Source organism: Ochotona curzoniae, unplaced genomic scaffold (assembly GCF_017591425.1).
Source record: "Ochotona curzoniae isolate NIBS_2020 unplaced genomic scaffold, NIBS_Ocur_1.0 contig_1274, whole genome shotgun sequence".
Taxonomy (NCBI): domain Eukaryota; kingdom Metazoa; phylum Chordata; class Mammalia; order Lagomorpha; family Ochotonidae; genus Ochotona; species Ochotona curzoniae.
In genome coordinates, this window is record NW_024465023.1 from 36,648,911 (window position 1) to 36,660,712 (window position 11,802).

The 11,802-nt window shown below is 41.9% G+C and overlaps 1 protein-coding gene across 1 annotated transcript; it reads right to left on the bottom strand.

Moving 5' to 3' along the window:
* Window positions 1-9,148: 9,148 nt before the first annotated feature.
* Window positions 9,149-10,684, bottom strand: LOC121170128 (germ cell-less protein-like 1). The gene has a single exon (XM_041001082.1). The coding sequence runs from the start codon at window positions 10,682-10,684 to the stop codon at window positions 9,149-9,151; it is 1,536 nt and encodes a 511-aa protein (XP_040857016.1).
* Window positions 10,685-11,802: the final 1,118 nt, after the last annotated feature.

An 11,802-nucleotide genomic window follows, 5' to 3' on the forward strand; every position in this document is an offset into this window, starting at 1 on the left:
ATGAGTGGGGACCTTGCTCTTGTATCTGATTTATTTCTCAACCAACTATTCCCCAGAATAGTTTCCATGTGGGGCTAACTGTGACCAATCAGAGTGTGCAGATTTTCACCAAGCTACCCTTGAGAGAGAGAGCTCTGTCAGTTGAGAATCCATCTAATTTGTGGCTATATTCTGGTTTCTCCGCATATACTTTTACTGAATGTAGCGCCTGCGTTTGAAGTTTGCTCAAGGTTTCAGGGAATTGATTGAAAACGACACAATTGCTTTAAAGTCCTGAACCAACCAAATTTGAGTGACAGCAGCCTCCTCAGCACAGTGATGAGCAAAGGAGGTTTCTTTTTGCCTCATGGATCTATTCCCTACTGTGCACTTCAAACTACCTAACCACATCCAGTTTTGACTGGAATGAGCAAGCAGTTGAATAGATACTGTACATACAGCATGCCATCATCGTCGTCAAGCACACTTGAAGAAACCAACAGACACAAGCCCAAATTTGTGCTATTTAAGTCTATCATGGTATTGAGCATATAGGCAATGGGAGACGTAGAAGATCTAGTATGCAGGTATCAAGGTGTATTTAACTTAAAGACTGCATTATTGTGATAATATGCAGGGAAACACTGGAGGATGAAGGAGAATGGGGAGGGAGGACAGGAAGGTGCAAGATGGATTCCCTATACCTATAAAACAATATGCTGGAAAACAATATTTTTGATAAAAGAATGATGTGGCCCTGCATTGGTAACATTTGATCAAATTTATTTTTCTGTTTTAAAATAATGTTAATATACTAAAAAAAATAGTCCATGAAGAAAAAAAAATAACAAAAGCATTATTCACTGCTAGTTGATAAGCTGGAATCAAATTTTTCCATTTGTGTAGTTTGGATGACTTGACTTCAAGCAGGAGCTGGGATTCTTTAAGCTCTGGGAAACAGTCACTGCATAACCAGCTTGAAAATATCTTTATCTTTGGTCCTTGTCTGCCTTAAGATGTGGCTGTGCTTCAGAAACTTGTACAGCCATTGGAAAAGAGTTCCAAGGAGATGTGAGCAGTTAGAGCAAGTTCTCAGGATACAGGTGGTGCTCCAGGTGCTTCTCTGTTCTAAGTGACCATCCACAGGCAGTGGGCACGGACATAAGAAATGTTGTGTGCTTTCTGTGAGGCACTGGTGAGGCATTAGGTCAAGAGTTGGACCAGGATTGCCTCAAAAGTGTCTTCCACTAACTGTGCAGTTAACGGACGCCATTGCCCTGAGGTAAGGGGATAAGGCTTTAACTACATGTGTGGGAGAGATTGTGATGCCTTATGGGCCTCTGACTTTGGGGTTTCTGATTTGTGGCTTGATTTGCTGGGTACCGAGGTCACAGGGATGAACCGTTGCTGGGTCGCTGAACCTTGGCGGATGCCCGCAACAGGATGAAGGACTCACTTTCAATTTAGGAGTAGCAGAATTTTGTCTTCGGAATTCAGGCTTTGCAAAGTGGATGAAACAAAGGTTCAAAGTCTCCAGAAAGAAGACCAACCATTGTAGGAACTAGGGCCCCATAAATCAACAGCATACTATGTTCCTGGATTTGATTTTCAGCTCACATTTCAAGGACTGGTAAATGGAAAAATCAGAAATGATGAAAAGTACAATGGACACACATGAGACTCTCCAAAAAAGCCTTCTCTTTAGCTGAAGGAACACGGAAGAAGGGTTAGTCTAGCAAAACAGAAAACTTTCAGATAATACCTGCCAAATGCCATGGGAGAGTGGAGACAGTGGGCACATACCCACCCTCAACTCTCAACAACAAATATAGATCAGAAAGCATGCAGTTCTTCCCTCATACAGCCCCAATGAGCTGACTCAATTACCTCTTGCCTGCTAGGTTGGCATCAAATAATGCTGTGTGGGAAGCCCTTTCATTCACTCAGAGCAAAAATGAGGTGACCTTTACCTTCATTGATGGGATGGTGGAATGATATCAGAAGAGATGTTTTAGTAGAGTCCTGACCACTGCTGTACCAGGCAAAACTGTGCCAGGCTTCCTACTGTCCACTTCCTAGTCTCAGGACTTTTGAGCTATGTCGTCTTCTGTAGTAAAATGTAACTAAGATTGCTGCTTAAGTTAAACCTGCTGATTATAATCTGAATTTAATATAGAGCAATTTTCCTGGATTAGACCCCACGTAATCACACAAAACCTAAAAAGGCAAAAGAGGTATGTAGAAATATTTGGGTTAACATGATGTGAAGCTAGAAGGATGTGGCCCACCAGCTTTGTTGGCTTTGAATTTGGAGAAAGGGCAGCCATGAAGTAAGGAGTGGGGCAGCCTCGAGAAGATGGGGTTAGCCCTCAACACACAGGAAGAAAGTCCTGATGCCGCAGGGAATTGGATTCTTCAATAACCCAAATGTATAGAGACCAGACTCTCCCAAGAACCTCCAGAAAGAAACACAGAATTTGGACATGTCAGTTTTATTCTGGAGAGATCCTTACCAAACTCTTGACCTGCAGAACTGTGAGATAAACCTATGTTTGGAGCTATTTTGTTTGTGTCAACTTGTTGCAGCAATAGGAAATTAACGCATTCAGGCATAAAAAGAAAATGAAACCCTGGCATTTGAAACAAGATTGAAGGAAATGGAAATCTTTGCACTTAGTCAAACAAGCACAACACAGAGAGACAAATATGACATGCTTGCTCTCATATGGGGAGGTTAGTATGAGCCAAAACCCACAAATGTGTAGTCCATGTTATTTGGCATAAAGTTATTTGTAAACGGTTTCTTCATTGAATTCTATATTTTACCTAATATCATAATCTTCCTTCTGAATCTTACAATGCTGTTACGCTGCCCTCTGCTCTCTTTGTGTTTCATTGCCACTTTAGTATATATTTAATTCCCAAGCTTTGCTTATCTTGCACATGCCATATTGTGTATATCATATGTCAAAATTGGGTTTTCTGTGTGATCAATTTTGGAACAGTTTCCTCTCAGTAGGCATTTATATGTATTATAAAAGGGGATGCAGACACAGCCATCCAGCAATATCAAGAGTCCTATCACTGTTTTAAAAGATTTATTTTATTTTTATTGGAAAGCCAGATATACAGAGACAAGGAGAGACAAAGAAGATCTTCCCTCAAAGATTCACTCTCAAAGGGAGCGCAACGGCCAGTGCTATGCCAATCTGAAGCCAGGAGTCAGGAACTTCTTCCAGGTCTCCCACACGGGTGCAGGGTCCCAAGGCTTTGGTCTGTTCTCAACTGCTTTCCCAGGCCACAAGCAGGGAGCTGGATGGGAAGTAGAGCTACTCGGATTAGAACCGGTGCCCATATGGGATTGTGGCGTATTCAAGGCGAGGACTTTAGCCACTAAGCTACGCTGCTGGGCCCAAGATTCCTATCATTTTTATAAGAGTTTTGGGTACAGGCCGCTGTGGGGCAACCCCCTACTTCTTCCAGCATGTTAACATTGAATTTCCACCACTCCTCTGGGAATAAATAGGTGCTGACCATCTCACCCTCTGGCAAGATGTCAGAGGAGGTCTGATTAAACAGGAGATTTTAAAAATATACTCAGTCTTGTAACACCCAAAGTAATCAGGAGAATGGGTAAAAATACCAAGTTGAATGAGAAAAGACAATCGATAGATATCCACAACAAGATAACACCTATACTTCACATTTATTTTCAAGGCTGTTTATTGGAGTGCTCTCTCTCTTTCTCTCCTCTTTCTCTTGTTTTCTCTCTCTCTCTCTCTCACGCACACACACACACACCAATGCTTAGTTCAGGCTGGCAACAAAAATTGTAATAATGTGAGATTTGTTATGTTTCTAAGTAAATCCTCAATTCGGTTTAGTTAATGATAAAAATGGAGCAGATGAAAAAAAGAATCAATAAATATGAAAATAGAAGTATGACAGTCACTGAGACTGAAAAAACATTGAAAAACACCTGTAGGCATTCATGTGGTTTTGCTAGCTAGTCTGCTCCCTTTCTTCTTTCTCTCTCCTTCTTTTTTATGCACTCCACCTGCAAAACATACAACAAAATATTCTCTGCAATCTTACACTTCCTTCCAGAAGTGGATATATGCCCTACAAGATTGTGTGTTAGGATTTATTTCTGAATTTTTCCCTCATTTTTACTCTCCCACTAACATAATTGGAAAAAGGTACCATATTAAAAAATACAATACATATCCTTTAAAGTAGAATATTCTATTATGCAAACCCTTAAAACCTAATTTGAGGGTCCAATGCTCTCCGGCCTAGTGGCTAAATTCTTCTCCTTGAACGCAGCTGGGTACCATAAGAGTTTCGGTTCTAATCCAGGCTGCCCAGCTTCCCATTCAGCTCCCTGTTTGTGGCCTAGGAAAGTATTCAAGTGCACCCGAAAGCCTTCGGACCCTGCACCGGTGTGGGATACCCAGTAGAGTCTCCGGGCTCCTGGCTTCGAATCAGCTCAACTCTAGCTGTAATGGTCACTTCGGGAGGTAATCATCGGAGTAAAGATCTTCCTCTCTGTCTCTCCTCCTCCCTGTATATCTGACTTTGCAAAATAAATAAATAAATAAAATAAAATAAAAAAGAAAAAAAGAAAGTAAGCCCTTACCAAAAAAAATTAATTTGAAATAAGTAATTTTCCAAAACACCAAAATTAAACCAAGTAAAAATAACTCAATCACTACGTGGCTGATTATTTCTCTTTGATGCCTCCCAGAACGCTGATATGTCCTCCCTCATCCTCTTCCTTTTGTCTATTACCCCTGTATGATATCCTGACATTTAAGAGGAAACAAATATTGGACCCAAGCTTCTCCTTTTAGTCACTTGCTTGTACTCAATTTGCTCATATTAATCAGTCTGTTTTATGAAAGTGAAGAGCAGTCCATATCTCAAGGAATATAAAATTCAGTGTCCCTTTTTCTGACAATGATATATATATATATCTATATATATAGATATAGATATAGATATATATATAGATTATAATCTATATATATATATATACATATCCGGAGCAGAAGGTGTCACACTTTGACACAAATTCTCATATAGTGTTTTAAAATAAACATCTCACACAGTTATCTAGCACATGATTATGTATTCTATGTATTCGCTGTGACTTTTTGATAATTTCAGATGCTTCCCTTGAAGTGAACAGAAACATCCAGAAGCAGTAAATTGATTGCTGTCTTTGAAAAATTTCAAGAAAGAATAACAGACTCCATCTTCATAAATGCTCTGTAACCTGTGATTATCACATTAGCAATAACAACAATCAGGAAACATGGTACAAGTTTGTCTTTTACCTAAAAAGAGTCACTTTGACAGTTGGTTTTGGATCTTATCCCTGGATGTAGGTCTGGGGTCAAATATTATGTCTGTATGCAGGTTGTGAATTTCAGAGTCTGTGACATCTAATTAGTAGACTGAAGTCAAGATATGAAGCCTTGGTACACTGGGCCAATGACGTAAATCTTCCAAGTAACAATATTAGCCTCAGTAAAGCAAATGACATCGAAGTCCGCGTAGCTTTAGTGGACAAGTAATCACATAAACCTGAAATCAAGTCCACAACATAATATCTGAGTTACATTACTAAGTGGATTGGTGATGTCATCTAAACCTTGAATTTTGTTTCAATCCAGTTATTCCGACATCTTTGTTACAGAGCACCAACCGAAGTTTAAGTCTAACCCCACGGTTTCAGTTATACAGTTAAGGTGTGGGTACATCTTCCTGTCTTATCTCTGCAGGACGACTTCATTTCAAATCCTGTGAGAGAATTTCAGGATGTACCACAGACCTTGTGAAAACACACTTTCACTTCTTTTCTCTCACACTAATGGATCTTTGGGCAGAACCCAATGTCATCTTCGTGATGGTTATTTATACACACTTTCCATAGCAGTGTACTTTTACACATCTATTGTCTATGCCTATTCCATCTACACCGTATTCGCACCTCAGTATCTTTGGCGATTGCCTATTTTGATTCCTTAACGCCTTCGAAAAGTGAGCCTCTGGACAGCTGGCCTCTGTGTTTCCCTGGATTATTGAAGCTGTTTCACAGAGAACACTAGGAGGGAAGAATGTTGAAGAGGATCGAGATACAGTCAAATACACAGAGATGACACAACACAGAGACAGTGAATTGCAAACAAAAAGGTCAGGTGTGAAGGGATACATAGATTCACACCCACAGAGACAGGGAAAGACAGACATAGAAGGGTATGGGCAGAGGCAGTGAAAGAGTTACTGACAAAGGCAGGTTAAAAGGCACAGACTGATGCACACACACAGAAATGCAGAGATACAATGAAAAGAAGACAGAACAACAGAAAAGGTCGGAGAAAGAGAGAGGCACAAACATGCAGAGATAGCACGCATGTGTGCAAGAGAGAGGCAACAGTCTGAAAGAGAGAGCAGGGGCAAGGCAGACAGTGAAATGCAGAAACTTAGACTGGCAGATATAGATTAAGAAAGATAACCACTAACAGAAAATTGAGACAAAAATTATATACAAGGAGACAGAGATAAAGACAAAGTTAGAGATAAAGACATGCAAAGACAGAAAAACAATACAGAAAGAGGATGACAGATAATACAGGTAAAGAAAATGATGCAGGAAATGGTTTGAGACAAGCAACAAGGCAGAGAGTGACATAAGCATAGAGTCAAAGCATGCAAAGAGGAATAGACAGAGAAATCCTCCCCAGTTCAATGGACTGGATTGTGTCATATAGAGGCATATCTCCTTTTGAATGGTAGGATCTTTGGCATTTGGTCTGTTCTCATGTAGGCTGACAGTTTGGGGTAACTATTAGAACTCTACATCTTGCTCCACTGCCCTATACCTTTCAGAGAATGTGAAAACAATATTAATGTGGGATGTTTCCCACCCTCCTCAGTTTCAGCAGTCAAAACAAACAAAGCAACTTTAAAATGAAGACACAAAACAAGTATCAGATAAACCATTGAAACCGTTTATAAAAGGATAACAGCCTTTGAAAAACAGCCAAGCAATTGAAAAATGTGAAATCAGTTGCACTGCAAAGCAGAAGCAGAAATAACAAAATACATTTTTAGATAGCCTCTGAATTTCCAAAGCCAGCACCTATGCTCTTTCTTTGATGAGCTGCTATCATGGCATTCACCTCAAGAAGCAATGTGAAATTGCTTAGAAATTCCTTGTAAAGAAAGTGAAATCATTAAAACAAAACAAAACAAAACAAAACAAAACAAAACAAACAAAAAAACTGACCATTATACTGAATCTTCGATTCCTCTTTCCCAAAATAAAAGCATATGAAAATTACATAAAAAAAAATGCAGTTCTTTGTGGCTAAATGGGCCCAACTGGAAACTATAATGCTAAGGGAAATGAGTGAAGCCCAAAAGGTTAGATACCACATGTTTGCCTTGATTTAACCTGTAATTTTTGTTTGGTTGTTTGTTATTTTTTGAACCTGTCATTGATACTGTCTCAACCCAGATGCTTTGAAGAATTGAACTTGCATTATTTTTAACATATTGTTTACTCAATACTATGTCAATTAATTCCATAATGTTGTATATTGATGCTGATGTTATGTTGGGGATCTTAACTGACTGAAACTTTACTCTGTTAGCTCTACCTTCAGACCAGAGAAGGTCTCCCCAAGAAGCCACTGAACTTATCTGGACAATAAGATGCTGGACTTTATGCTAGGTATATGCTTGCAATGAAGGAATCTCAACTGAACTTGAACTGAGGTTATGCAGCAAGGTGGAGGAATCCACTATGGGGGGAGGGGTGTGGGAGGGGTGGGGGGAATCCCCAGTGCCTATAAAACTGTATCACACAATACAATGTTAATAACAATAAAAAAAAAAAAACAACGAAGTGAAGTTTGTTGTTTGTAGTGGATTAGATAGAGTACAAAGGAATGTAGACATCATACGAGATACCCAGGGAATGAAGATTGTTCCATTTTTGTCCCTCTCCACTTAACCTCCTCTAAAAAATCCATTTCTTCTCTTCTCCTCTCTTCTCCTTCTCCCTCTCCTCTTACTCTCTCTTTTCCCCAAAAACTCTTTCAAATAAGCTTTCTATATGTATATATATATAATTCTATATGTATATATACATATAATTCGAAAGTGTATATTTATATATCAGAAGTAATCACACAACATGCTCAGATCATGACTGGCACTATCTCCTATTTTGAGACAAAATCAAACAAACAAAAACATCTACCTTTGCATTACCAGTTTGGAATTCCCATGCTTTGATTCCATTTCAAGGTGCCAAGAATCCCAGTATCATGCCATGCTAGAGAATGGGTTACCAACCCTACTCTTATAGCAGGATGCAGTCTTCCCAAGTATAATTCAAACTAAAAATATTTCTATAGAGTAAAAACCATCAACTAGCTGAGGAGTAATTTTGGTTGCATAAGCAGTTAATGCCCTATTGCATTAGAACCAAACTGCTTCCTTTTTACTCGCCCCCAATAAAAGATGATGAAAACTTCGAAATGGCATTTTGGGTTTACTAGTCTATGAACTTAAAGCATGTCTAGTTAATGTCAAGACACAAGTCAAAGAACAGCCAACAAGAACATCACCTAATGTCACCCAGGAGTATTCACACACTGAGAAACCACAGGAATCAAGCACATACAACAGGTGGCAGGAAATGGGGAATGGGAAAACAAAATGATGAAACTGGATGAGGGTTGGTTAGGAAGGGGGTAGGGTAGGTCTAAGCACACCAACTAAAAGTATTACTTCAACATTAACTTAAGCAAGCTAGAGGCAATGTATATTTCAAGACATTTTCATTAAGAGTAATAGAGTGGGCATGCTCACAATGTCTCTCTAAAGTTGACTGGTCACGGTCATCTCAGTAATGATGTGGAGATTGAAGGATGTTAAACTTGAGGAATAGGTTTCCACATTAACATTTTAACTCAGTTCTGGAGGTATTTGGCAACTTTGAAATATGTGCTGTAAACAGTCTCAAGTCTTATGAGTTACACTTCAATAAATTCTCTGACAAAAGTGATCATCCACAATGAACCAGTTTGATAGTCAATAGAGGCAGCTGAGCGCTGGAGCAAATCGCCCACTCCTGTGTCCAGGGAAAAGCTGCTCAGTTCTCTGGACTTGTGCAGGGGCCCTCACTGTGAGCAATGCTTCTCTCCCTGGGGTGATACAAGAAATTGCATGTCACATATATGGGGAAAACCACATCTTGGTTCTCCAGATTCACCACCTCTAGCTCTTCATCCTTCCCCAGGGAAAGCATCTGATATCCTGTGTCTTTCCTGAAAATGACTCTTCCAACTCTGTTCAAGGAGGTCACGCGGAGGCGAAATGCTACTTTTCTCTGCCACAGTAAGCTGACCCCTAGGCCACAGGATTTGTTCAGTGCACTGCGTCGGAAAATGATGCGCCGGTTGGCATAGCACACCACCAGATCCCAGCCAAAATTGAAGCCAGCCCACCTCCAGCTACGCTGCTCATCCCTATGGAGCTGCCCCCCACATCGCATGCTGTTCCCTTGGATGTCAGACACGTAGATGTTCATAGGTCCCAGCTCCCTGGTCTGTTCAGCCTGGAGGAGTGCAAGCCACTGCTCTTTGTACACCGGGGTCAACCAGGAGGCAGGAATCAGTGCATCCTGATCAATGACACGAGCAGAAGGCAAGTCGCATATTATGTAGGCAAGCCGCAGCTGCTGGAATGCTGATACAAAAGGTCTGCCTTGCTCGCTCTCCAGAAAAGGGGCTCCCTCTCGCTCCCTCTTGTACCTGGCAAAGCAAGAGTCGGCGTCCTGCAGCAGTGCTCTTCGGGAGCCCTTCCATGTTGGGTGCAGTTGCAGAAACATCCACTTTTTCAGTGTGGTGTACACATCCATCTCCACTTCCATCACCAAGAGATCTGAAGAGGCGGTGAGCTCCTTCATGAGATCCAGGCTAATTTCTCGCAGTAACTCCTCACTGCAGTGGGGCATTAGGTTGTCCAGAAGCCACTGGAAGCATATGGCCCTGATATTTTGTAGGCCGTAGCTGTCGGCAGCATAGAAGTAGCTGCACACGGTCTGGGCACTGATCCTCTCCTTCATGATCTCCTCGCACTGCAGAATTAGCTCATCCAACTGCAGCATACTGGCTGTGGCCAGTATGGCAACAACTCGGCTGGGGGGGATGGCCACTGCATTGCGATATAAAGAGCCCAAAGCTTCGTGCAGGGCTTGAGTGTCAATGTTCCTGTCAGGCATCTGCAACTCTATGGTGTCCATGTTTGTTTCCCGCCATGCACCACTGAACATGCTCGCAAAGTACCCGGACTGGCACAGGTAGACCCTGTGTAAGTTCCATTCCTCCCCTAAAGCCCGGATCTGTACATCACTGCCTTCACCCCTCAAAAAGAGCGCCTCATAAATCGGCAGGGATTTGTCTTTACAACGCTTATGGCCGAGGGTTTTTGCCAGCGGCCCTTCCGGACTGGTCTTCCGCTTGCGGACGCCATGACTGGTGGTGGGTCTGTCCTCTTCACGCTCCTCCTCCTGCTCCACTGGCACTTCCGCCTCCCCAGCCACTGCCTCTTCTTCCCTGGCGGCACCTGGTTCTTCCGGGACACGTACTCCCTGGCGCCTCAGGAACCGACTGCTTAGTCCTCCCATGGTTGATACCTCAAGGGCAGAAAGCTGTACTTCCTCAATCGCCGAATCTTCCTCAGGCGGAAGTTCTGCCCGGGTGCTGCTGGGAAAAATTTATGCTTCCCCCAACGTCATTATGACGCTAAGCCACGCCGCATTGTTTCTATCTTTACTCCGTTAAATAGTTGCGATCCCTACCGTGGCGGACCTTTTTCTGTTACAATGATGTTACTGTGATGTTCAGGAATTTATTGATACTTTTGTTTCAATTTCTTTCATTACCTTTGAGGATACCAATATCACATGACTATCTTTCTAAATAAATTACATGTTCGTCATTTTTGGATTTTTTTCCCCCTTATTTATTTCACATTAGTGAAAGCGTCTTCTATGCTAAATGTTTATATTTGCCACCGTCCTGTCTTTATTTGCTGAAGTTCTCTCGCGCTCTCTCTTTAGAAAAACATTACTGGTTATAGAACCATTATTAATTATGCTCCTTTGAATCCCTTAATGTAGGTCTCAATGTTTGATTCTCAGACCTACAAAGCAGTACGTATAAGGAGTATAATTTTTTTTAAAGATTTATTTATTTATTGGAAACTCAGATATACAGAGACGAGGAGAGACAGAGAAGATCTTCTGTCTGATGATTCACTCCCCAAGTGACCGCAACGGCCGATGGTATGCCGATCTAAAGCCAGGAGCCAGGAGCTTCTTCCGGGTCTCCCACACGGGTGCAGGGTCCCAAGGCTTTGGGCCGTCCTCGACTGCCTTCCCAGGCCACAAGCAGGGAGCTGCATGGGAAGTGGAGCTACTCGGATTAGAACCGGCGCCCATATGGGATCCTGGGGCGTTCCAGGCGAGGACTTTAGCCACTAGGCCATGCCACCAGGCCCAAGGACTATAGTTTTTAAGTTGTACAGTTTATTTAAAAGATCAGCACAGGGCCAAGGTGTGCTAGCATAGCGGTTAAAGTGCTCACCCTGAACACCCCAGGATCCCATATGTGCGATGATTCTAATCCCGGCAGCTCCACTTTCCATCCAGCTGCCTGCTTGTGGCCGGGAAAGCAGCCGAGGACAGCCCAAAGCCTTGGGACCCTGCACCCGTGTGGGAGACCCAGAAGAGCTCCTGGCTCC

Bases quoted from the DNA above. Each gene is read 5' to 3' on its own strand.
- LOC121170128 (XM_041001082.1), bottom strand. From the start codon at position 10,684: ATGGGAGGACTAAGCAGTCGGTTCCTGAGGCGCCAGGGAGTACGTGTC.